Source organism: Meles meles, chromosome 9, assembly GCF_922984935.1.
Source record: "Meles meles chromosome 9, mMelMel3.1 paternal haplotype, whole genome shotgun sequence".
Lineage (NCBI taxonomy): Eukaryota > Metazoa > Chordata > Mammalia > Carnivora > Mustelidae > Meles > Meles meles.
The window spans coordinates 50,243,916-50,271,620 of record NC_060074.1 but is presented as its reverse complement, the minus strand read 5'-3'; the positions used below and the strand labels follow the sequence as shown (position 1 = coordinate 50,271,620).

At 38.9% G+C, this 27,705-nt stretch overlaps 1 protein-coding gene across 1 annotated transcript in view; it reads left to right on the top strand.

The window, feature by feature from the left end:
• NEB (nebulin) overlaps positions 1-12,929 on the top strand; it is a 215,371-nt gene extending 202,442 nt beyond the window's left edge. Inside the window, exons 138-147 of the mRNA XM_046019740.1 lie at positions 2,834-2,926; positions 4,647-4,739; positions 5,035-5,127; positions 5,474-5,566; positions 6,567-6,674; positions 6,781-6,964; positions 7,277-7,369; positions 8,191-8,346; positions 8,637-8,743; positions 12,080-12,929. Coding sequence (XP_045875696.1) covers positions 2,834-2,926; positions 4,647-4,739; positions 5,035-5,127; positions 5,474-5,566; positions 6,567-6,674; positions 6,781-6,964; positions 7,277-7,369; positions 8,191-8,346; positions 8,637-8,743; positions 12,080-12,253 — 1,194 coding nt within the window. The 3' untranslated portion in view covers positions 12,254-12,929. The remainder of the gene's footprint in view (positions 1-2,833; positions 2,927-4,646; positions 4,740-5,034; positions 5,128-5,473; positions 5,567-6,566; positions 6,675-6,780; positions 6,965-7,276; positions 7,370-8,190; positions 8,347-8,636; positions 8,744-12,079) is intronic.
• Positions 12,930-27,705: the final 14,776 nt, after the last annotated feature.

Here is a 27,705-nt window from a genome sequence, read left to right as displayed (position 1 = left end):
GTAAAACTTATGTATAAGGATCTTAAGAGTTACTTACACCTGAGATAGAAAATCAAATGTCAATAGTGAAATTTAGCTGGACATTTTAGGGGCAGGGAAGCAGAGCAGGATTTTGATCCAAAGTGGTTTTTGCGAGTTCAAATATTTTCAGAAAGTGTGATCCTTCCACATGATTAGATCAGTAGCTTTCTTTGGTCCCACTGTCTTCTGGTTTTGTTTTGTTTTGTTTTCCTTCATTTCTAATTACTGTTGACTAACAACCTTTCAACATTGTTAAATTGTCAATGTAAATTAGTTTCACTTTTGGAATGTTCACTGTTTTCCCTGTGGGATGATGGTGATGATCGTGGTGGTGGTGGTGATGACGATGATGATGATTTCTTCTTTTGGAAGAATAAGGTTTGCATTAATTTTCAAAGTTATATATTTTTTCTTCTATATTATAGTAAGTATATTGTTTATATCTGAGATCTTAATGATCCCAATGATCCTGGGCCATTTTTTTCCCTAAGTAACCATTTGTATTTATTGTTACACAGGTTGCATTTAGGCAGAATTGTCTGGTGGTTTATATAGCTTTTAAGATTCCATGGGAAAAAAATTAGTACTGTGTATTAAAACATTAACTTTCAGACTTGAAAGTCTGAACCCCCACCCCCACAACTTGGATTTACTCAACAAGAACCAATTTTGCTATACTACACAGATTTGGCCTAGGGTTTTAAATATCTGTTATTCTGCAAAACAGATGTTCTATGTAGGGAAGATAAGTATTTGCCAATCTAATTTAAAAATAATTTTCCTATTATACACTAAGCACTTTCGTGCTCTTATGAAATTATTTGTAATTTTTTCCTTAATTCCCAACATGGGGAACACACCTTCAATATAATATGAGTTAATAGTGAGGTGAATATCAAATGCACTGAAACCTTAGCTAAGGAAATACAGAGCATATTCTCATCCCGATCTGTGTGGAAGAAACAGGTTGACTTGGTGAATTTGTCATTCCTGTTTGTTGTCTGTAGTCTCATACTAGGGTCCCTACAAGGGTAGGGACCCTAAAGGGCTGTTTTGACTGCTCTTGTTTTTTCCGCTGCTTTCTTGTGTTGTACAGGTGTTGTACAAAGAAAACCCCGGGAAAGGGATCCCAGTTCCCATCACTCCAGAGATGGAGAGAGTCAAACACAATCAAGAAAACTTTAGTTCGGTATTTAAAAGAAAAAAAAAATCCCTTTAACTATTTTTAAACCCAAAATTAATGGCTATATTTTAAATCTAATCAGCTTATCCCAATAAAAACTCTGACATGTCTTGTTCACAACTTAATGCTGCCATTTCCTGTGAATCCGTTTCCCCATTTTGGTTAAACATTAATACCATCATTTGACTTAAAAAAAAAAGTGTTCAGTAGTATATCCTAGCCTTTAAAAACATAACCTTCTCAGTGTCTAAGCACCCACATTTATCCTGCTTTGGCAAGTTTGATGTGGACGTAAAGCTTACAAAAATGTACTTAGCAAAAATCGAACTATCGGCCTCACTTCCTGTTCTAACCTTCTCTGTCCCTACTGGAATTCGTACAGATATTGTGACTTTTTTAGCATCTTGTCATCGCTCTCCATTGCTTTAAAAAAAATTAATTCTTCCCAATATGTTCATGAAAACTAAAAATTAAATACTTGGACTTCTTTTGAAACTCAACAAAAGAAGGTTTGTGCACATGTACCTTTATTTATTCAGTGTTTATTAAAAACCCAGATATCTTTATGTGGTTTATTAATAACATTTTCAAATCAAAAATAACTTCCTCGGTTCTCCTTTTGTCTCTTAACCTTTTTACTCTTTTTCTTCCTCATAACAAACTGGGGTAGGGGGGGTACTAATTGTTCCCTTCCACGGTGCACTCTTGCTCCGGCTACAGAGATTAATTCAATCAACAAAAGTAACAAAACTTTCTTTTCCTGTCTCTTAGTTTTTTGCTGCTCTTTCCTGCATTCCCTTACTTAAAAGTGTGTCTTTAGGCTCCTACAGGTTGGATCTAGAAGCTTCTGGTATTTCCCTTCCTCCTGCCTATTCTCTTCCTCTTTGCCCTTCTTCTCCCTACTTCTCCACGAAAGGGGGAAAGTGGTTGATCGCTCTCCTTGTTCTGGATGCTTTCTTATCATACAGGTGCTTTACAAGGAAAACCTGGGGACTGGAATTCCAATCTCCATCACTCCTGAGATGCAGAGAGTCAAACACAATCAAGAAAACCTTAGCTCGGTATTTTGGAAAGAAAGTGAAAAGAAGATGCCACTTAACCTCATAATTATATAATACTTAACATTTATTCCTTTTGAAAACCCACTACCCTTCCTTTGTTTCTAATATACCTCACTTAGCAAAAGGACAATACTTTTTGCATTTTTATGTTACTACTATGGATTCAACTTTTTAAAACATTTTAGTTCTGATAATAGTGATTCCATCTAGTATCTTTAAATATATATATTTTTAACTTGCTTGGATAACAACAAAACTGAGTTCTAACAATCTCAAACCCCCATGTGATTGTCGGGAGGCACTGTACTCATAGAAGTGATGAAATAACATGAGTCACTGACAGCCTTTCCCCAGCAGCTGAGGTCCTTGCTGCTCTAGAGACTCTGCTTCCCCAGCCAAACCTTTGCCGCCATTAAAGTAGTTTGTGGCAGCTTGCCAACCCGTTAACTCCTGGCTCCCTGGACATTGTCATTGGGTAACAAGGAAGTTGAACTCACACTTAAAATCTTACAACAAATGAAATGTTACTTAACTTTTTTTTTTTTCTGGATGCTTTCTCATTACACAGGTGTTGTACAAAGAAAATATGGGCAAGGGAACCCCTTTACCTGTCACTCCAGAGATGGAGAGAGTCAAACACAATCAAGAAAATATTAGCTCGGTACTTTGGCAAGAAAAGAAAAAGCTACTTCTTTAATGATTTAAAATAATACTTATTAATCCTACTTTAAAAAAAAACTTAAATTTTGTGAATTTTGTTGATCCCATTTATCTTTCTCTCCTAGAAGGCTACTCTTAGCTTTAACCCCATAATAACAAGATTGCTTTAATCTATAAAGTTCTAATATCAGGAAGTAACAGATTTTCCAATAAAATGACCTTTCGCTCATCTGTCCCCAAACTTACTCTCTGTCTACCATCCTCAAGGTCTCTTTGTTTTATGTACTCCTGAAATCTGGGGGGTGGCATGGTAGGTATGAGAGCTCTTTCTGGAAAACTGGAGTTGTGATCCTGTTGTCTGTTTTTGCACCTATGACTTTAGGTTCTAATTTACCCTGTCAGATATAGACAAAGAGACCTTGGGAAAAATAACCCCTGATCCTCTCCTCCAAGGGTAATGACATTGCTTTTCCATTTGGTATTTTAAAATATTAAAAAAAGAACAAACCCACTTGTTCTTTTAGTTTGCTTGGGTAACAACAAAATTGAGTTCTAACAATCTCAAATCCCCTATGTGCTTGTTTGGAGCTACTATGCTTAGAGAAATGAAAAAATTAAGATCCACTAGTGGTTTCAGAAAATAATTTATCAATTTATGTAAAAATGAAGTGTCACTCAAACGGTTTTTTGCTTTACCAGCTTTAGTTGTTTTGTCTTCACTGTGGTCTGTAACTGCTAATTTTTAGCAAACCATTTCCTGTAAGCCTGTGCTCTGTGACATACGTTTACAATGTAGCGGGGTTGGGGATTTGTATGGGAAGATGTTAGCTCATGTTGGGCAGAACTTGGTGGGCCTCCACATGAATGCTGTCTGCAGCTTTCTCCTACACTGAAGCGTGTGGCATCACAATTAGCCAGGGCATTTGTTAGGTCAGACTGCTGGGTGCCGTCCCCCAGTTTCTCATTTTGTGGGTCTGGTGTGGGGCCAGATGATTTGTGATTCTAGCAAGTGCTTGGGTGATGCTGACCTTTCTGTTCAGGGACCCCACTTTAAGAAATGCTACTTTAACAGAATCTTCCTCTTGAATGCCATCTCCCAAACCTCCTGTGTCCCCATGAATGACACTGGACGGAGACACTGAGGTAAAGGATTTATCGTAACACTAGTGATAGAATTGCTGAAAACGTTTGTCTTTACTGATATGTTTGGTGAACTAAAGCAGGAGGCAGAGCATAGAAGACAGCAGGGAAAAAAAAGCAGGAGGAATCCTGGTTTTGGGGCCCACAGTTTTATGGATGTGTCTCTGTGAGTTTAAGTGCTACAAGACAGGCCAGCCCCCCACTGCCATCGAGGGAGCAGCCCCACCTTCTCGGTGTCAGTCAATCACGTGCCCTTCAGTCCTGTTCAGATGATCTGTCTGGTGCTTGAAATGCATAGATGAGCAGTAAAATGAAGGCCTTCTCTCATCCCTTTTGGGTACTCTGCAAGTTCTGTCTTGTAGTCTGCCAGGATTTCAGGGCACGGTCCTATCCTGGAAATGTATATCCTGCTCTAACTACACTCAACTTCGTTTAGAAACCTATTCCTTTCCACCTAACCTTATTGCCCGAATGGTTTGGCACCCTGAGCCTCATAACAAATTATCTATTCCATTTCATCTTTTGGTAACTGTAATTTTTTTTTTTCTTTTTGCCTTTTTGGATCCACTGGACTCGTGTAGGTTTTGTACAAAGAAAGTGTGGGGAAAGCGACCCCAACCCCTGTCACGCCAGAGATGCAGAGAGTCAAACGCAATCAAGAGAACATTAGCTCGGTATTGTCTTGAGAAACGAAAGTGTTTTTAATTTTGCAAAGTAACCCCTGCAGTTTGGCCTGCTCCTAACTCCATCCCAGGTTAAAAACAAGCAAAATGCCAGTTTTTAAGAATTTCCTGTAAATAATACACGACCCTTACTATTGCCATTAACCGGTTTTAAGCTTTCTTCTTGAGAGCTGTTCTCACTCATGTAACAGAGTAAATATGGAGTTTTCACCCCCAAATTGGATTATGTTGAATGGGTTGAATATTACCTCTTCGTGATTTTCGGGTCCAACTTTGTATCTCACAGGTGTTATACAAAGAGAACCTGGGGAAAGCGACCCCTACACCCTTTACTCCCGAGATGGAAAGAGTCAAACGCAATCAAGAAAACTTTAGCTCGGTATTTCGGAGAGGAAAAAAAGAAATTGTTACACTTTTAATAAGCCTGGCTGGCAAATATGGTTATACCACTAATTTACCTCACAGTTTTCAAAAAACTTCCGTTTATTTTTAAAAATTCTTCTTTACCCACTTAAAAACAAACCAACGTACCCCACCCTACCAGCTCAACCTGATTTAATTCTTTTTTCATCTTGTGCTTTATACAATAACATTTTAATGGCTTTATCTTCCTGACGTGTTTCTTATAGAGTGTGATTTAATTGAGCCGTAACACCAGCTAGATGACGGTTTTCAGAACTGGTTTTCTGCTCTCTGATGTCTGGATGCTCTCTTGGCTCCTCTAGGTATTATACAAAGAGAATATGAGAAAAGCAACTCCAACACCTGTTACTCCAGAGATGGAGCGAGCTAAGCGCAACCAAGAAAACATTAGCTCGGTATTTTTTAGGGTTAAACACAGGAGTAGTGCAACAACTTGGAAAATAACATTTTAACATATAAACACGCCTTTTTCATTCAACTGGGAAACACACTAAAATTTTTTTAAAAAACAACATCTTGAAAAATAACATTTTAACACCATAAAAATTTTTGTGCACCTTATTCAACTGAAAATTTACTTTAAAATTAACAGAACTGTGCTTTTAAATTCCAAATGATCATACTAAGAAATAACAATTGCCAGTGTTTTCCTTTGATTTTACTGGGGGTGGTGGGTAGTCTTACATAACCAACTGTAACAAACTGACTTCCTAACATCCTCAATCTCCTGCTCCTCTTTATTTTTAAGGTACTTTATGAAACAGGTAATATTCTGAGACGGATGCCGCCTTTGGCTTTGGTATTTTGGGCTTTTCATGTCTAGAAGACTTTGATTTCTGTATTAACATTTGTTTATGAAATCTGGGCATAAACCTATGAAAATGATCGCTTCTTGGAAAGGTAGTTGTTTTGGAGCATCTGGCTGGCTGAGAAGAGCATGCAACTCTTGACCTCAGGGTCATGAGCTAAAGCACCATTCTAGGTGCAGAGATTACTTAACTGAACTTTAAAAAATGTAAAAGGATAGTCGTTTTGAATGTCAGAATCCCATCTAGTGTCAAATACCATACAATGTGCTGGTGCCGCAATTCCTAGCAAATTCCAGAGAATACTTTCTTCCTATCCTCTTTGAAATTCTATGCCTTGTGTCCTTTGAAAGTGAAAGTTATACTTTCAAAGTCAAAACATGTCCTTTCTTTCCGGAGGAGAGTCCTGCCCATTTGTCCTTGTGCTTATCTGTTCTACCTTTAGTCAAGGGCATCACTGGGTCCTTTCAGAGGAATCAAGCTTCCCTCCCCAGCTACTTTTATCTCCATGTGTTGGAAAAGTTTTTAAGGCTTCAGAATTAGAACACTACCATGGCCTGTACTTAATTCACGGTCTCTCCTCTGTCAGGTTCTTTATTCTGATAGCTTCCGGAAACAAATACAAGGCAAAGCTGCGTACGTCTTGGACACTCCAGAGATGAGACGGGTGCGGGAAACCCAACGCCACATCTCAACGGTGAGTCAGCAATTTCTAAGGAGTGATGGGCCAGTCTGCTGGATTGTGTGGAAAAGGAAATGATCACACCATCGTATTTTCACAAAATCAATTCATGAAATTTCAGGTGAAATATCATGAAGACTTTGAGAAACACAAGGGTTGCTTCACACCAGTGGTGACGGACCCTATCACTGAACGAGTAAAGAAGAACACACAGGATTTCAGTGACATTAACTACCGAGGTATTCAGAGAAAAGTGGTAGAAATGGAACAAAAACGGAATGACCAGGATCAGGAGACTATTACAGGTATATGGGCTGGGGGGTGCAGAGGGAGTCAACTCTAAGGGGTAGAAGAACAAGAGTGGCATTAGTCATAGGAAGCCAAAGGATAAAGCACTTCGGCCTGTGTTTTCATCAGCTGTAAAACCAAACTATTATTTCACAGCTTGCAAAGCTGGTATCTTTCCTACCTTAGGCTTTTGTTCTCTGAGAAGTCATGACCAGAAATAAGCTAAGTTAGTGTTCGTCCTCCTGTGGTTAAGTTCATGCCTTGCTTTCCAAGCTATTAGGAGTCCTCCAAGAACACCTGTTTTGATCCTTGATCTCACCTGCTTGCAGGTTTTCGTGTCTGGCGTACTAATCCTGGCTCAGTGTTTGACTATGATCCAGCAGAAGACAACATTCAATCACGAAGCTTACACATGATTAATGGTATGTTACAGCACACAACACGAAGGTCACCAGTTAATGGGCTAGTGTCAGTGACCTCTAGGAAACTAGAGTTGTCAGTGTTCTGATTTGTCCTTCAGCATAAAAACACTGTGCTGACTAGTGGGACGGTATCATTTTCTAGACAAATTTAAGTCAGGGGAAGGACTGTCTTCACTGACTCTGTGTAAATCTTCTTCAGGCCTCATTATTACCATTTTGTTTCTAAAGAAGAAAAAGTAGTACATCTTTCTATTTGAGAAATAATGGGGGGAAAAAAGGGAAGAAAATGAATTTGACCTTTGGCAACTTTCTGAAGACTCATGTCATCAAGGAACACTGTTAATTCAATAAGCCATGCCTTTATGTCTTCTTTTCATGTTAAAAATGTAGAGTAATAAGTAATGCCTGTCCTTAAAGGATTTATACTCTAGTCTGCTGATGGAGAGAAGTAAATCAGTGGTTACACCCTGACATGCAGTTTTAATGGTCAGCACACAAATTGTGGGAACTCAGGTAAAAGGCTTCTAAATTCATTTGGGGAAGTGAAGGAGGACATTATGGAGAAGTTGAAGGTGGAGTTTGAATGTGAGTTTTTGTGAGCCAGGAAAATGGGCAGGGTGGAGGGAAGGAGTTGTGGTCCAACACTGCCTCTGGGATTTGAACCTGGCTGTACAATTCAGCAGTTATGTGACCTTGGTAAGGTACTTACACTGTCATGTGGAAATGAGGATGGCAACCATACATAGGGTTGAAAATCATGCCTAGCAATGAACCACCCCACTTGCGCCAATTTCATGTCTGTCTGCCCCCCTGCCCCCCAGCGCAAGCGCAGCGCCGGAGCCGGGAGCATTCCCGGTCGGCCAGCGCACTGAGCATCAGCGGAGGCGAGGACAAGTCTGAGCACTCGGAAGCCGCCGACCAGCGCCTCTCCACCTACAGTGACGGCGGCGGAGTCTTCTTCTCTGCAACCTCCTCAGGTACAAGTGGGGAGCCTGCCCGCTTGCCGGGTTACTAGCGCAGATGCTTTGAGTTAAAAAACCAAAACCAAACAAACCGGATCATTTCTTCTGATAAGAAAAGACTAGAATTGTGGAGAGGTACATGAAACCCGATGTTTTATTTTCATTAACTGTATTAGAGCCTCCTTTCTTGGAAATCACTCTTTTTAAGTTAGGGGACAAGAGGGCACTGCTCAGCTGTTTGACACAAATTAAGTGATGTCTAATCACCTTTTCTTCTTACAAACTACCTTCCCCCCACCTTTTAGCTTACAAACATGCAAAAACCACGGAGCTCCCACAACAGCGATCATCTTCAGTTGCCACTCAACAGACAACGGTATCCTCCATCCCATCGCACCCATCTACTGCTGGGGTAGGTAAACAATCGAGAGCTTACTCCAGTCATTCTTACCTTTCCAAACGTGCAGTAACGATTAACAGTATTCTGGGTGGGATTTTGTTTTTTCTTTTTCAGCCAAACCTATTTTATGAAATGCTCTTTTAATACATCTCATGTTACCAAAAATACCAGAAACCCCTCGTTACCAAACTCAAACTGACAAAAATGATCATTTTGGGGCTTAGTGGTCCTACTACATTAAAGTATCTGCTGCTTGGAATCAATCGTGAAGAATACATACATGTGTGCATATGTCACACATATAAATGTGTCATTACCTTAGGTCTCCCCTGTTACTATATTGAAGAGATAAATCAATCATGCTTACAAGTCACCAGACTACTTTAAAAACTCTTAGTTTAAAACCCTGGATTCATCCACAATACCACAAAAACATAATTCTTCAGGGTTGAAGTATAAGTGTTTATATGAAAAAAATATTTGCATGAAGAAAACTCTTTACTAAAAGACATTAAGACCCATTATATTTCAGGAACAGAATCTTATAAAGTTGTCATCTCTCCTGAAATAAATCCATAAATGCAAGGAAACTCCACCAAAATCCTAGAAACATTTTATATATTAATCCTAAAATTTATTTTAAAGAATGATCAATTTTGAAAAAGACAATAGAAAATTATTAACCAGTTAAGAGCAAAACATACTATAAAGCTATTATCATTAAATATGGATTTAGCAGGGGAATAGATATGAAAATAGATGAGGTCCAGAAATGGACCCTAAAAGGATTACAAATCAATACGGGGGGAAAAATCAGAATTGTAAAACACTTGAGGAAAGTAGATACTAATTTTATAATATTGGGGACAGGAAAGGCCTTCCTCAACAGGTTCTAGAACCTAGGAATGTGAAAAGAAATGACTGCATATTTGACCATAAAATTTTACAGTTTTATAACAAAAACATGTCAAACTGGGGGAAAATAGTCACAGCATACATAACAAAAAGATTTATAGCTAAAGAGCCTAACACTCAAAAATTCATTTGCAAATTATTCTCCTTCTGGTCAAAATAAAAATAAGAAAGACCTGGAAGCAAATGAATCTACAACTTACAGCAAAAGAAACAGAAATAGCCAACAAAAAAGATGTCCACCATAACTGCAAACCAGGAATATGAAAATTAAAACAACAGATATTAGATTATTATGGTAGCAAATTTTTTAAAAAAATTAAAATACACATACCACTTGACTTACTCCTTTCACCTTTAGAAGTTTTTTCTAAAATACTTGCCTAAAGGCAAACATTAGGGGATTAGTATAAGAAAAAATGGCTAACAATGTCTAGAAATATAGAAATGGCTAATTCGTGATCTTACTAAAATACAGAATTCTCTGTAGCAGTAAAAAGTGTATTGATCTATATCTATATAGAAAAGCCCTGAAGCTATAGTAAATGGAAAGAATAGGTCAGAGTATTAATCAGAGTAATCGTTTTATATATGTAGGCGGGAAGGGGAAACCTATCCTCGAATATGACTCTATGTGTGTATATTTCGGGATGCTAGGAAAAAATACGCAAGTTACATACCAAATTACTAACCAGTACCTGTTCCTACAAAGGAAACTTGGGCACTTTCAATTTTTGTTATTTTTGTCTACAAATTGTTAGAATTTTAAAACTTTTATTTCGCGGTTGTAAACACACTGGAGAGCTATCTTCTTACCACATTTTTAATGTACTACAAAGCTATTATCATCAAATATGGACTTAGCAGGGGAATAGATATGAAAATAGATGAGGTCCAGAAATGGACCTTAAAAGGATTACAAATCAACAGGGGGACAAAAATCAGAATTTTTTATTTTGATACATTCAAATTATTTTTTACATTCTTGTTCACTGCAGATTCAAGCTTACGTACACATCTCTAGAGATCTCCAGAACAGTAGGTCTCTAGACCTTATCAGATTGCTTAAAACTTTATGCTTAATCATTAGTGATTCCCCATTTTCCCTATCATGTTACAGATTTTTGACATGTGGAGGATAGCTTTTAGAAACTTTTACAACTAGTATGCTCCCAAATTCCCAGGGTGAAAGATACATACAGTACTGCTTTCTCAAAAGGGAAGAAAAGGCCATATGCAAAATAAGCTCATTCTTTTTCCAGTTTTATGAATATATTATTAACATACTATTACAGTCATATTGAAGTGTACAGGTCCACTGATTTTGTCATTTACAGTTATTCAACCACTACTACAATCTAATTTTTTAACAGTTCATCGCCCTAACAAAACCCTTGTACTCATCAAGTCACTCTCCTTCCTGAGCCTCTCCCTCCCCCACCATCAGATCCAAGGGATCCACTAATTTACTTTCTTCGCCTATGCAAGACATTTCATATAAACGAAATACTTGATGCTCTGAGGTTCATCTAATTCTGTCATACAAAGTAACTCATTGCTTTTTGTTACCAAATACTCCACTGTATGGAATTACCACCCTTTTTCCTTCATCATCAGCTGGCAGGCATTTGGGTTGTTTCCATTTTTTGGCTGCTATAAATGAAAACTGCTGTCAATGTAGATGTAAAAGTCATTGTGCAGACCTGTTTTCATTCTTCTAGGGTTTATACATAGGACTGCAATATGATAACTCTGTATTTACCATGGGAAGAACTTGCAAAAAACTTTTCTTTTTTAAAGATTTTTATTTATTTTGACAGGCAGAGAGGCAGGCAGGGAGAGAGAGAGGTGGAAGCAGGCTCCCTGCTCAAGCCTGATGGGGGGCTCAATCCCAGGACCCTGGGATGATGACCTGAGCCAAAGGCAAAGGCTTTAACCCACTGAGCCAGCCAGACGCCCCCAAAAAACTCTTTTCAAAGTGGCTGCACCATTTTACATTCCCATCTGCAGTTTATAAAATTTCTCCACATCCTCCTCAATACCTGCTATTGTTTCTTTTTATCACCATTCTACTGTGTGTCATGTAGTATTTCATTGTGGTTTTCCCTGAGACTAGTAATGCCAAATATTTTTTTCATGAGCTTATGGGCTATTTGTACATTTCCGTTGGAGAATGCAGATCCTTTGCCTCCCCCCTCCCCTTCCACCTTTTTTCCAGTATTGAATGGTTGGGAGTTCTTTGTATTTTCTGGATGGTAATCCCTTACCAGATGAATGATTTCCAAATACTCACTTTCCTGGTGGTAGCTGCACATTCTCTTTTGTGCAGCTTAAATTTGTGGAGTAAGTCATAAGAGATCTTAAAATTAGGCATTCAGGTTGGTTGATGCAAATCTAATATGAATTTTTTTTTACCTTTTTTCATCTTATCAATAGAAAATCTTCCGTGCCATGTATGACTATATGGCTGCTGATGCAGATGAGGTGTCCTTCAGAGATGGAGATGCTATTGTAAATGTCCAAGCGATTGATGAAGGTTGGATGTACGGCACTGTTCAGAGGACGGGCAGGACCGGCATGCTGCCCGCCAACTACGTGGAGGCTATTTAATAAGCATGTCAGAATATCGCACCTGTCTGAGGACCTGCACATCTGCAGTCAGTATCAGTTCAGATTCTCCACTATTACCTAAGTCCTCAAGCTGCCTAATGGTTTTTCTGGTGTCAGTATAATTAATAGTTGTACCATCCCTTAATCTGTTTCTCCATGAACCTCAGTAACTCTCCACTAAAACAAATGTTAATCAGATTTACTACATTATTGTCTGGACATGGACATAAAACTTAAGAGACAGTCATTATTTTTAAAATTGTCATTATTAAATTTCCATAGTGTTTTAAAGGAAGTTTAATTATAGAATAGACATTTTAAAAGTTTATGCACTGTTATTGCTGTATCAGCCCAGAGTCTTTCTCCATTACGAAAATGTTTGACATTTTTTTTAAACAAGGATTCTGAAGAACATGTTAAACACATTAAAGAAAAATGGCAGAAATACTCACCTTTTCCTTGTTTACTGAATGCTGATGCTTTTAATTCTAGTCCAGTTCTGAAGTTATAAAGGTGATAGTCAATATAAACAGTGGATAAGCTAGTAATAAAGTCTGTCATTCTGCAATAAACATCACTGATCTAATGACTGTTAACTTATTTTTAATAGTTTTACTATCGACAAATTTCAGTAAAGCAAATCCATTACTTTAGAGTTCACTAAAAAAAATTTAAAAAGTACCATTACAAATCCACAAATATAGGCTTTCTCAGAACTAAACTGTGTTCAGCAAGCTTCCCTTATGGCTAGCTGCTAACATTTTAGAAACAACTGTGGGATCAGCATGTACAGATGGGAAATGGATGGCACTGCATGCCCCATCCCTACTATTTCCTACAGACCTGCCTCCTCCAATATGCCCTTGGCCAGAGCCCATCCAAAGTGGTGTCACAAGCCTGGCAGTGTGCAAGCAGCCCTGACAGGCTCCGGCACTGCTCCACAGTGACTATCGCACTCAGGAGAGGGGAAGACAATCACAGATGCTGGACCAGCCACAGCTCCAGCAGTGGACTGGGAGCAGACATCAGGCCTGACTGTAGGCTCCACCCACCAATGAAAGCATCTCAGAGGACAACACAGGAAAAACAACAGCCAGTTCCATAACTGCTGCATCTCTAGCAAACACCTGGTCTGACTCAACTCAAGCCCAAGGTGGCCCCAGACTGACCCACTAACACCATGAAGACAAAACCCTGTCCACAAGTGGCAAGGAGAGCCACTGCAGATGACTGATTGAAGGCAAACATGACTCAACCACAAAGTAGGGTGCACACAACACACGTAGGAGATAGCCCTGAAGAGTCAGGTTCTGGTGAACAGAGCATATTGTGCAGGAGGACACCACAGCACCTCTTCTTCATATGGCCACTACTTGCAAGAGCAGGAGACATAGCTGACTTTCCTAACACACTGAAATAGACAGAGTTAGATAAAATTAAGAGTCAGAGGATCATGTCCCAAATAAAAGACCAGCAAGAAATCACAGCAAGAGACCTAAAAACAGAGCTAAGTAATAGTCATGAAGATACTCAGTAGACGTGAGCAAAGACTTGACCTTGGTGAGGTGCTTAACGAAGAAATACAAACATGAAAATCAGAGATAAACTCAGTGACCAAAATTGAAAACATAATGGAATAAATAGATGAGAGGAAGCAGAACAAATCAATGCTCTGGAGGAAAGAGTAATGGAGAGCAATCAAGCTGAATAGAAGAGAAGAAAAAAAAATGAAAACAGACTAAAGAAATTAGGTTTTTAAGCATAGTAACATTCATATTACAGGTATCTCAAAGGAGGAGATAAAAGGGGGCAGGAAATTTATTTCAAGAAATAATGGCTGAAAACTTCCCAGATCTAAGAAAGGAAACAAATTTAAGATCCAGGAGCCACCAGAAAGTCCCCAACAAAACCCAAGGAACTCCATACTAAGAAGCACTACAATTAAGATGGCAAAAGTAGGGGCGCCTGGGTGGCTCAGTGGGTTAAAGCCTCTGCCTTCAGCTTAGGTCATGATCCCGGGGTCCTGGGATCGAGTCCCGCATCGGGCTCTCTGCTCAGCAGGGAGCCTGCTTCCCTCTCTCTCTGCCTGCCTCTCTGCCTGCCTCTCTGCCTACTTGTGATCTCTCTCTCTGTCAAATAAATAAATAAAATCTTTTAAAAAAAATGGCGAAAGTACTGATAGAGTTTTAAAAACAGCAAAAGAGTTACAAGGGAAACCCCAAATGCCTTATCAGTGGATTTTTAAGCTTAAACTATAGGCCAGAGAGGAGTGACATGACAAAGTGCTGAAAAGAAAAAGTGCTAAAAGAAAAAAACACCTGTTGCCTAAAATACTCTGTCCAGCAAAACTATCATTCAGAATGGAAGGAGAAATAAAGAGTTTCAGGACAAACAAAAAGTTAAAGGAATTCATGACCACTACACCAGTCCTACAAGAAATGTTAAAGGGGACTCTGAGTGGAAAGACAAGTAGTAAAAAGAAAAGTAGGAAGCACAAAAGCAGTAAAACTAAGTATCTATAAAAAGAAGTCAAGGAATCCACAAAATAAAAGGATGTAAAGTATGACACCATATACCCGAAACATTCAGGGGAGAGAAGACTGGATTAAAACTTAACCCACTATCAGTTTAATACAGACTACTATATGCAAAAGATGTTATATATAAACCTAACGGAACCACAAAATAATAGGCAAAAAAATAAAAAAAGGATCCCAACTACATCACTACAGAAAGCCAGCAAACCATGACAGAAAATGAGAAGGAACAGAGAAGAACAAGAACCACCATAAAACAAGTAGCAAAGTAAGTACATTCCTATCAATAATTACTTTGAATGTAAATGGAGTAAATGTTCCAACCAAAAGATAGGTGGTGATGGAAGAGTTAAAAGGTAAGACCATCTACACAATGCCTACAGAGACTCATTTCAGACCTAAAGACCACACAGATTGCAAGTGAAGGGAAGGAAAACCATTTACATGCAAATTAGAGTAAAAAGAAAGCTGAGATAGCAAAACTTGTATCAGACAAAAAAGAGACTAAAACAAAGACCGTATCAAGAAACAAAGGACACTATATAATTATAAAGGAAAAATCCAACAAGCTCTTGATCTCAGGGTTGTGAGTTTGAGCTCTACACTGGGTACAGAGATTACTTAAACTTTTTAAAAAAGATATAATTGTAAATTGGGAAGCATCCAAATACATAAAGCAGCTAATAAACATAAAGGAAGTAACTGATGTAATATAATAGTAGGGGACTTAAAACACCCCACACATCAGTGGACAGATCATCCAAACAAAATCAACAAGGAAACAGTGGCTCTGAATGACACAATGGACCAGATGGGTCTAATATATTTAGAACTCTCCATCCTAAAACAGCAAAACACACATTCTTTTCAAGTGCACATGGAACATTCCCCAGAGTAGATGACACATTAGGCCACAAACCAAGTCTCAACAAATTAAAATTAAAACCATACCATGTGTCTTTCCCTCCACAACACTATGAAACTAGAAAACAACCACTGGAAAAAATCTGGAAAAAACACAAATACATGGAGGTTAAAAACATGCTACTAAACAATGAATGGGTCAACCAAGAAATCAAAGAGAAAACTAAAAAATACATGAAGACAAAAGAAAATGAAAACATAAGTGTCCAAAGTCTTTGGGACACTGCAAAATCTATTGTTAAGAGGGAAGTTTACAGCAATACAGGCTTACCTCAAGAAGCAAGAAAAATCCCAAACAACCTAACCCTATACCTAAAGGAGCTAGAAAAGGGAGAACAAATAAAACCCAAAACTAGAAAGAAAGAATAAAGACTGGAGCAAAAATAACAAAAATAAAGACTGGAGCAGAAATAAAGAATAAAGATTGGAGCAGAAATAAGCAAAACATTAGAATAGATTATTGAAGCCAGGAGCTGGTTCTTTGAAAAGACGCCTCAATAAAAAAAGAGGACTCAAAGAAAATCAGAAATCAAAGAAAAGAAATAACAACCAACACCACAGAAATATAAAGGATTACAATATTATAAAAAAATTAAATGCCAACAAATTGGACAACCTACAAGATCTGAATCAATTACTAGAAACCTATACCCTCCCAACACTGAATCAGGAAGAAATAGAAAACTTGAGAAGACTGATTACCAGCAATGCAATTGAATCAGTAATCTAAAAAAAATTCCAACAAATCAAAGTCCAGGACCAGATGGTACCACATGTGAACACTACCAAACATTTAAAGAAGAGTTAATACCTAGTCTTCTCGGGGTGCTTAGGTGGCTAGTTGGTTAAGCATCTGCCTCCAGCTCAGGCCATGAAACCTGTATTGGGCTCCTTGATAAGTGGCGAGTCTGCTTCTCCTTCTGCCTCTGCATCCCCTGCCCTATTTGTGGTCTGTCTCAAATAAATAAATAAAAATCTTAAAAAACGAAAAGTCTTCTCAAACTATTGCAAAAAATAAAAAAACTTCCAAATTGATTCTATAAGGACAGCATTATCTATTGGTATCAAAACTGGATAAAGACACTACCAAAATAAAGAGAACTATAGGCCAGCATCTCATCAACACAGATGCAAAAATCCTCAACAAAATATCAGCAAACTGAATCCAACAATACATTAAAAAAATCATTCACCACAATCAAGTGGGATTTATTCATGGGATAAAAGTTTGGTTCAAAATTTTCACAAATCAGTCAACATGACATATTACATCAACAAGAGAAAGGATAAAAACCACATGACCATCTCAACAGATGCAGAAAAAGCATCTGACAAAGCAAAATATCTATTCTCAACAAACTAAGTTTAGAAGAAACCTATCTCAACATACTAAAGGCTGTATTTGAAAAACCCACAGCGAACATCATACTCAATGGTGAAAAACAGAGCTTTCCCCCTATGGTTAGGAACAAGACAAAGATGTTTAATCTCATTACCTTCACTTTGTTGAACAGTATCAGAAGTCCAAGCTACAGCAACCAGAGAAGAAATATAAGGCATCCAAACTGGTAAGGTAGAATGAAAACTTTCACTATTTGTAGATAATATGATTCTATATTTAGAAAACGCTAAAGACGCCATCAAAAAATTACTAGAACTGATTAATTAAGGTCACAGAATACAAAATCAATACACAGAAATCCATTGCATTTCTATACATTAATAATGAAGCAATGAAAGAGAAATTAAATGTACAATCCCATTTACAATTGCACCAAAAATAATAAAACACCTAGGAATAAACTTCGTCAAGGAGGTAAAAGATCTGCTATCTAAAAAGTATGAAACACTGATGAAAGAAACCAAAGATGACACAAACAAATCCGGAGATATTCCATGCACATGGACTGGAAAAACAAATATTGTTAGTGTTCTTACCATCCAAAGCAATCTACAGATTTAATGCAATCCCTATCAAAATCCCAACAGCATTTTTCAAAGAGCAGAATAATCTTAAAAACTGAATAGAACCACAGAAGACCCCAAAAAGCCAAAGCAATCTTGAGAAAGACAAAACTGAGGTTATTACAATCCCCCAAAACAAGGAATAATACTAATCTGTAGTAATCAGAACAGTATGGTACTGGCACAAAACCAGACACATAGATCAATGGAGGAAAGAAAGCCCAGAAACAAACCCAGGATTATAAGTCAAATTAATCTTTGACAAAAGAGGCAAGACTATGCAAAAAGAAAAGGTCTCTTCAACAGATAGTGTTTGGAAAACTAGACAGTTACATGCAGAGGAATAAAAGTGGACCACTTTCTTACAACATACACAAAAATAAACCCAAAATGGATTAAGGACCTAAATGTGAGACCTGAAACCATAACAATCCTCGAAGAAGAGTGCACACACAGTATCTCTGACACTGACTGTAGCAACTTTTTTTTTGTAGCAGCATTTTTCTAGATATGTCTCCTAAGGCAAGGGAAATAAATGCAAAAATAAACTATTGGGACTACATCAAAAAAGCTTCTGCACAGCAAAGGAAACAATCAACAAAACTAAAAGAATCTACTCAATAGGAGAAGATATTTGCAAATGACAAATCTTATAAGGGGTTCATATCCAAAATATATAAAGAACTTATATAATTCAACACCAAAAAAAAAATCTGAATTAAAAATGGGCAGAAGACATGAACAGATATTTCTCTAAGACATACAGATGGCCAATAGACACATGAGAAAATGCCCAACATCACAGATCATCAGGGAAATGCAAATCAAAACTACAGTGAAATACCACCTCACACCTGTCAGAATGACTAAAATAAATAATACAAGAAACAACAAGCATTGGCAAGGAGGAAAAGGAACCCTCACGGACTGTTGGCGGGAATACAAACTGGTGGTGCAGCCACTACAGAACAGTACGGAGGTTCCTCAAAAAATTAGAAATGGAACTACCCTATGATCCAGAAATCACACTATTTACCCAAATATGAAAACACTAATTTGAAAATATATGTGCCCTCCTACGTTAATGTAGCATTATTTACAACAGCTGAACTGTGGAAGCAGCCCAGTCATCCTTCAACAGATAAATGGATAAAGATGTGGTATACATATAATGGAATGTTGCTTAGCCATAAAAAAGAATGAAATCTTGCCATCAACAACACGGATGGATCTACAGGATATAATGCTAAGTGAAGTAAGTCAGAGAAAGACAAATACCATCTGATTTTACTCATGTAGAATTTAAGAAACAAAACAACGTACCAAAGAAGACAAAAAACCAGACTCTTAACTATTGAGAACTGAGAGTTATCAGAATGGAAGTTGTTTGGGGGGAGTTGGGGAGGAATTGGTAAAGTGAAGGGGACTAAAGGTACATTTATCATAGTAAGCATAGTGTAATGTACAGAACTGTTCAATCACTGTATTATAGATCTGAAACTAAGATTGTATGTTCACTACACTGGAACTAAAAGGAACAAAATAAAAGGGAAAAATTCTGCATGTATTTTCAATACGAATTTATTATTTATCTGCTTAATAATGCAATTTGCTTCCTTGTTTGTAATGCATAGTGTGGGGGGAGCCCATGGAAAATGAGGAAGCTTTAAAAATAAGCTGTCACTCTTGCTCCTCCACTCAGGGAAAATATGGCCCGAGGGGAGCTGAGTACAATGAAAAGGCAGCGGCAACTGGTCTCCCCAAATATACATCCTTAATTTAAGCGCTAATTTAAATTTAGAAATAGGTTATAAATTCACTATGCAAACTAAAAAATCAAACTTATGATAAAAAAAAAAATAGCTAAGGGGGCACCCGGGTGGCTCAGTGGGTTAAGCCCTGCCTTCGGCTTGGGTCTTGATCCCAAGGTCCTGGGATTGAGCCCTGCATAGGGCTCTCTGCTCAGCGGGGAGCCTGCTTCTTTCTCTCTCTCTGCCTGCCTCTCTGCCTACTTGTGATCTTTCTCTGTCAAATAAATAAATAAAATCTTTAAAAAAAAATAGCTATAGGATCAAATCCTAACCTCAGGGGATCTTTCTAATCTGCAGCCGGCAGGCCGACAGCACAAGGCAAAGAGCAAACCGTCCTCAAGCTTCTTAAGGTGTCTCTCTCGAGTAGACAGTGCACACGTGTGAATGCTCAGAGACCACATTTGCGTGCCAAGCACCACACTAGATGCTGGGGTTAGAGTGATGAGCCAGAAAACTGCTGTGTCCTTATGAAACTTAACAGTCCACGAAAAAGGCAGGCCATGCTGAAGCATCCTAATGGTGGGAGAGACAGCCACTCTCCCATCTTCAACCTTCCTTTGAACTGGGCTAAAGGGGCGCCTGGGTGGCTCAGTGGGTTGGGGCCTCTGTCTTCGGCCCAGGTCATGATCCCGGGGTCCTGGGAGCAAGCCCCGCATCGGGGTCTCTGCTTAGCGGGGAGCCTGCTTCCTCCTCTCTCTCTGCCTACTTGTGATCTCTGTCAAATAAATAAAGTCTTTAAAAAAAAAAAAAACTGGGCTAAAAATCCAGGTTAAATGCACCAATACCATTGTGTGCTGTTTTCAACTTTGGGAACAAAGTTTATGCTGTCTCAGTAACGATACATGTTCTAAAATTTCCCACTTTTTTAAAGCTGCCGAAGTACACTTTGTAGTTGCTGTTACAGATAAACAGACACAATTTTTATCTAATTCTATGGCTTTTAGTTAATAGCTTGAAAATTTTCATAAACAAAAAGAATCCTACATACCCACCTCCTGTAGCCTCACAAGTTTTCAATTCATGGTTAATACTGTTCTGTCCACTCTACCAGTGCTCTCCTCCCATTACCTTAAAGTGAATCCTATTAATCACATCTTTTTTTTTTTAAATTCGTTTATTTGTTTATTTACAGCATAACAGTGTTCATTGTTTTGGCCTGACACCCAGTGCTCCATGCAGTACGTGCCCTCCCTATTACCCACCACCTGGTTCCTCAACCTCCCCCCCCCCCCCCCCCGCCCCTTCAAAACCCTCTGGTTGTTTTTCAGAGTCCATAGTCCATAGTCTCTCATGGTTCATCTCCCCTTCCAGTTTCCCTCAACTCCCTCTCCTCTCCATCTCCCCATGCCCTCCATGTTATTTGTTATGCTCCACAAATAAGTGAGACCATATGATACTTGACTCTCTCTGCTTGACTTATTTCACTCAGCATAATTTCTTCCAGTCCCGTCCATATTGCTACAAAAGTTGGGTATTCATCCTTTCTGATGGAGGCATAATACTCCATTGTGTATATGGACCACATCTTCCTTATCCATTCATCCGTTGAAGGGCATCTTGGTTCTTTCCACAGTTTGGCGACCGTAGCCATTGCTGCAATAAACATTGGGGTACAGATGGCCCTTCTTTTCACTACATCTGTATCTTTGGGGTAAATACCCAGCAGTGCAATTGCAGGGTCATAGGGAAGCTCTATTCTTAATTTCTTCAGAAATCTCCACACTGTTCTCCAAAGTGGCTGCACTAACTTGCATTCCCACCAACAGTGTAAGAGGGTTCCCCTTTCTCCACATCCTCTCCAACACACATTGTTTCCTGTCTTGCTAATTTTGGCCATTCTAACTGGTGTCAGGTGGTATCTCAATGTTGTTTTAATTTGAATCTCCCTGATGGCTAGTGATGATGAACATTTTTTCATGTGTCTGAGAGCCATTTGTATGTCTTCGTTGGAGAAGTGTCTGTTCATATCTTCTGCCCTTTTTTTGATGTGATTATCTGTTTTGTGTGTGTGTTGAGTTTGAGAAGTTCTTTATAGATCCTGGATATCAACCTTTTGTCCGTACTGTCATTTGCAAATATCTTCTCCCATTCCGTGGGTTGCCTTTTTGTTTTGTTGACTGTTTCCTTTGCTGTGCAGAAACTTTTGATCTTGATGAAGTCCCAAAAGTTCATTCTTGCTTTTGTTTCCTTGGCCTTTGGAGACATATCTTGAAAGAAGTTGCTGTGGCTGATATCGAAGAGGTTACTACCTATGTTCTCCTCTAGTTCTGATAGATTCCTGTCTCACGTTGAGGTCTTTTATCCATTTCGAGTTTATCTTTGTGTAGGGTGTAAGAGAATGGTCGAGTTTCATTCTTCTACATATCGCTGTCCAGTTTTCCCAGCACCATTTATTGAAGAGACTGTCTTTTTTCCATTGAATATTTTTTCCTGTTTTGTCGAAGATTATTTGACCATAGAGTTGAGGGTCCATATCTGGGCTCTCCACTCTGTTCCACTGGTCTATGTGTCTGTTTTTATGCCAGTACCACGCTGTCTTGGTGATCACAGCTTTGTAGTAAAGCTTGAAATCGGGTAACGTGATGCCGCCAGTTTTGTTTTTGTTTTTCAACATTTCCTTAGCAATTCGGGGTCTCTTCTGACTCCATACAAATTTTAGGATTATTTGCTCCAGCTCTTTGAAAAATTTTGGTGGAATTTTGATCGGAATGGCATTAAAAGTATAGATTGCTCTAGGCAGTATAGACATTTTAACAATGTTTATTCTTCCAATCCAAGAGCATGGAACAGTCTTCCATCTTTTTGTGTCTTCTTCAATTTCTTTCATGAGTGTTCTGTAGTTCCTCGAGTACAGGTCCTTTACTTCTTTGGTTAGGTTTATGCCCAGGTATCTTATGGTTCTTGGTGCTATAGTAAATGGAATCGATTCTCTAATTTCCCTTTCTGTATTTTCATTGTTAGTGTATAAGAAAGCCACTGATTTCTGTACATTGACTTTGTATCCTGTCACGTTACTGAATTGCTCTATGAGTTCTAGTAGTTTGGGGGTGGAGTCTTTGGGGTTTTCCATATAAAGAATCATGTCATCTGCGAAGAGAGAGAGTTTGACTTCTTCCTTGCCAATTTGGATACCTTTTATTTCTCTTTGTTGTCTGATTGCCGTTGCTAGAACTTCTAATACTATGTTGAACAAGAGTGGTGAGAGTGCGCATCCTTGTCGTGTTCCTGATCTCAACGGGAAGGCTGCAAGCTTTTCCCCATTGAGGATGATATTTGCTGTGGGTCTTTCATAGATAGATTTTATGAAGTTCAGGAATGTTCCCTCTATCCCTATACTTTGAAGCGTTTTCATCAGGAATGGATGCTGGATTTTGTCAAATGCTTTTTCTGCATCAATTGAGAGGACCATGTGGTTCTTCTCTCTTCTCTTATTGATGTGTTCTATCACACTGATTGATTTGCGAATGTTGAACCAACCTTGCAACCCAGGGATGAATCCCACCTGGTCATGGTGGATAATCTTTTTAATGTGCTGCTGGATCCTGTTTGCTAGGATCTTGTTGAGAATCTTTGCATCCATATTCATCAGTGATATTGGTCTGAAATTCTCCTTTTTGGTAGGGTCTTTGCCTGGTTTGGGGATCAGGGTAATGCTGGCTTCATAAAAAGAGTCTGGAAGTTTTCCTTCTGCTTCAATTTTTGGGAACAGCTTCAGGAGAATTGGGGTTATTTCTTCTTTGAAAGTTTGGTAGAATTCCCCAGGGAATCCGTCAGGTCCTGGGCTCTTGTTTTTTGGGAGGTTTTTGATCACTGCTTCAATCTCATTACTAGATATCGGTCTATTCAGGTTGTCAATTTCTTCCTGGTTCAATTTTGGGAGTTTGTAGTTTTCCAGGAATGCATGCATTTCATCTAGGTTGCTTAGCTTATTGGCACATAACTGTTGGTAATAATTTCTGATGATTGTTTCTATTTCCTTGGTGTTAGTTGTGATCTCTCCCTTTTCATTCATAATTTTATTAATTTGGGCTTTCTCTCTTTTCTTTTGGATTAGTGTGGCCAGTGGTTTATCGATCTTATTGATTCTTCCAAAAAAACAGCTTCTAGTTTCATTGATACGTTCTATTGTATCTCTGGTTTCTACCTCATTGATCTCTGCTCTAATCTTGATTATTTCCCTTCTTGAGTGTGGAGTTGGTTTGATTTGTTGTTGATTCTCCAGTTCTTTAAGGTGTAGAGACAGCTGGTGTATTCTGGATTTTTCAGTGTTTTTGAGGGAGGCTTGGATGGCTATGTATTTTCCCCTTAGAACCGCCTTTGCTGTATCCCATAGGTTTTGGACTGAAGTGTCTTCATTCTCATTGGTTTCCATGAATTGTTTAAGTTCATCTTTGATCTCCTGGTTGATCCAAGTATTCTTAAGCAAGGTGGTCTTTAGCTTCCAGGTGTTTGAGTTCCTTCTGAACTTTTCCTTGTGATTGAGTTCCAGTTTCAAAGCATTGTGATCTGAGAATATGCAGGGAATAATGTCAGTCTTTTGGTATCGGTTGAGTCCTGCTTTGTGACCCAGTATGTGGTCTATTCTGGAGAAGGTTCCATGTGCACTTGAGAAGAATTAGTATTCTGTTGTTTTAGGGTGGAATGTTCTGTATACGTCGATGAGGTCCATCTGGTCCAATGTTTCATTCAATGCTCTTATTTCTTCATTAATTTTGTGCTTTGATGATCTATTTCTGAGAGAGGCGTATTAAGATCTCCTACTATTATTGTATTCATATCAATATGACTCCTTATCTTGATTAATACTTTTCTTATGTAATTGGGTGCTCCCATATTGGGGGCATAGATATTCACAATTGTTAGATCATCTTGGCGGATAGTCCCTTTAAGTATTATGTAGTGTCCTTCTGTATCTCTGACTACAGTCTTTAGTTTAAAATCTAATTTATCTGATATGAGAATCGCTACCCCGGCCTTCTTTTGAGGCCCATTGGCATGAAAGATGCTTCTCCATCCCTTCACTTTCAGTCTGGGTGTATCCTTAGGTTCAAAATGGGTCTCTTGTAGACAACATACGGATGGGTCCTGTCGTTTTATCCAATCTGCAACCCTGTGTCGTTTTATGGGCACATTTAGGCCATTCACATTGAGAGTGATTATTGAGAGATAGGTTTTTATTGACATCGTGTTGCCTTTGAAGTCTTTCTGTCTGTAGATTGTTTCTATATTTCTGTTCAATGATATTCTTAGGATTTTTTCTCTTTTATAGGACCCCCCTTAATATTTCCTGCAGTGTCGGCTTGGTAGTTGCATAGTCTTTTAAGCCTTGCCGGTCTTGGAAACTCTTTATCTCTCCATCCATTTTAAATGTCAGTCTTGCTGGATAGAGTATTCTTGGTTGCATGTTCTTCTCATTTAGTACTCTGAATATATTTTGCCAGCCCTTCCTGGCTTGCCAGGTCTCTGTGGAAAGGTCTGACGTTATTCTAATGGGCTTTCCTCTGTACGTAAGGAGCTTTTTTGTCCTAGCTGCTTTTAAGAGGGTCTCTCTTGAAACATAATTCCTCATTCTAACTATAAGGTGTTGTGAGGACTTTCGAGAATTTAAAATCTTGGGAGGAGATCTCTCTGCCTCTAGTACATGAACGTTGTTTCCATTTGTGAGATTGGGAAAATTTTCATAGACTACTTCTTCCACTATATCTTCTAGACTTCTTTCTTTTTCCTCCCCTTCAGGGATTCCAATAATTCTGACGTTGGAACGTTTCATGGCATCGTTTATTTCCCTGATTCTGTTTTTGTGGCTTCTGAGCTGTTTGTTCCAGGCTTCCTCCTGATCCTTTCTCTCTGTTTGTCCTCCAGATCACTAATTCTATCTTCTGTCTCAGTTACCCTAGCTTTTAGAGAATTTAGATTAGATTGGAACTCATTGAGAGCATTTTGAACATCATCCCTGGTGGCTTTCAGTTCTGCCCTAACATTGTGAACATCATCCCTGGTGGCTTTCAGTTCTGCCCTAATCAATTCTGTTTGGTCATCCATGGCTTTCTCCAACCTAGCTATTGCCTGGATAATTGTTAGTCTGAATTCCTTTTCTGACATATTGTCTATGTCGATAGCCATTAGCTCTGTTGCAGAAGGCCCATCCTCTGTATTTTTCTTCTGTTGGGTATTCCTCCTCCTAGTCATTTCGGAAAGAGATGACTGAACAGATGCAGCTGGACTAATCGATTGTGGTGCAGTCAATGTGCACCCTGGAACGCTTCTGTGCAATCAGGATTCCCCACCCAAATGAGAGAAAAAAAGAAAAGAAAAAGAGAAATAGAGAAGAAGAAAGAAAAAAAAGGGGAAAGAAAAAAGGAAAAAAAAAAGAGAGAGAGAGAGAGAGAGAGAGAGATAGGAAAAAAAGGGAAGATAAAAGAGAAGGCTCAGCCCAAATGGGCCACAAGGTAAGATTTATGAAGTATACAAACAAAAACAGACAAACAAAAAGACTGATAAAAGTATATGACAAGAGAAAAAAAAAATATATATATATAAGCAAAAAAAAAAAAAAAAGGGAAGAACCTCATCAGAAAGAACCCCAAGTATAAGATTTATATTTTATCAGGACAAACACAAATTCACAGAAACACTGACAGAAGGAAAAATTGGGAGAGTGGTTATAAATTCTCAGTGTGGGTGAGGAAGGTTATTTTGATTCTTCCTGAAGGTATCTTGATGTTTTTGTTAAGGGACTCAACTTTCCTAAGTTACAGGGGGATTAGAAACCGGTTTGCCTATAGGGGTAGCATTGATTGGGGAAAGGGGATTACCTTGAAGTTTAACTCTATATGTATAGTAGAAAATAAAAATTAAAAAAGAATAAACTAGACTAAACTAAGTTAAAATTAAAAAAGAATTAAAAAATAGAAAAGCAAAAGAAAAACACGGGTGTATGTATCAAAAAGTTCAGGTTTGAAGGTTATTAAAGAATTTGATGTACTGGACATCTCAGTGTGGTGGTAAATAGGTTAAAAAATTATCTGTATGTATAAAAAAAAAGAACCAGAATATTGGTAAAGAGTTAAAAATAAAAGTTGTATTTATGAAGTAGTGGTGGTTGTTCTCTTGCAGTCTTTTTTTTTTTCTTCCTTCCTGGTTGGTTTTCTGGGGGAGGGGCCTGCCACGTGGGTTTTCAGACAATGATGTTCCCTGAGTTAGGTCCTTCCGCTCCCCTCAAGGGGGTGAGCTCTGAGGAAACTGTTTTTTTCAGCCTTTTGTTCTCTGGGGGTTTTTATGTTCTTTCATCTGCTTTCTCTCGCCTTGACAGCTTTTGATGGTTTTTGGAGGTTTAGAGGAGAGCAAACTGCACCCCGACCTCCCTCTCAGAGAGAAGCCCCAGAATGTTTTGGAAAAGCTGCTGGCTGAGTCGGTTCTGAGTCACTGTCCCTGGGGATGCAGGAGCTCCTCGTTGTACCCAAAACCAGGGCAGCGGTGGCTGTCTAGGCAGCTCCAGACCGCCAGAGAGGTTCCGAGCAGAGATCGCACACTGAGATTTTCCCGCTGTCCCGGGCTGGGAATGTCTGGTTTTTCCAGATGCCAGAGCTCCAGGCTAGCGCCTATGAGCACCTATCCCAAGGGAGGGTGTGGGACGCGCCGCACTCTCTCTGGCTCAGCGCCAGGGGAGGCTGTCCTGGGTCGGGGGGCTTAGGTCCCTGACCCTAACCGCCCAGGTTCCCACTATTACCCTCCGCGATCCTTTGCTCTTTGTTTTTTGAGTGCTTTCAACCAGACTCCAAGTTAATGCTGGTCCCCAGACGCAGGGCACTCTCGTGTTGGGGTATTACTTTCCAATCGGTCACCTCTGGTGGCTCCCTCCCCCTTTTGTTTATCTTCCGATATCAGTCCGCCGCTCCCAGTCTGCTTTACCTGCCACTGGCGTCTTCTGCTCCTATAGAGATCCAGATGTGTATAATTCTGCTCTCAGGCTGATTTCATGGGTGGTCGGAGTTCTTTGGTAGGTAATCAGCTCACTTTAGGGTACAGGTTGAAATGGTGCCTCCTCCTACTTTCCCACCATCTTGACCACCTATTAATCACATCTTAAAACAATCACAATTGACACACCTTAAAACACCGGACAATCCATATCCAGGGAATTTTCCTGCTCATCCAGTTTTCAAGACTTCTGCTTGGACCTCCATTCCGTGAATACAGTGATAACAGGGAAGTC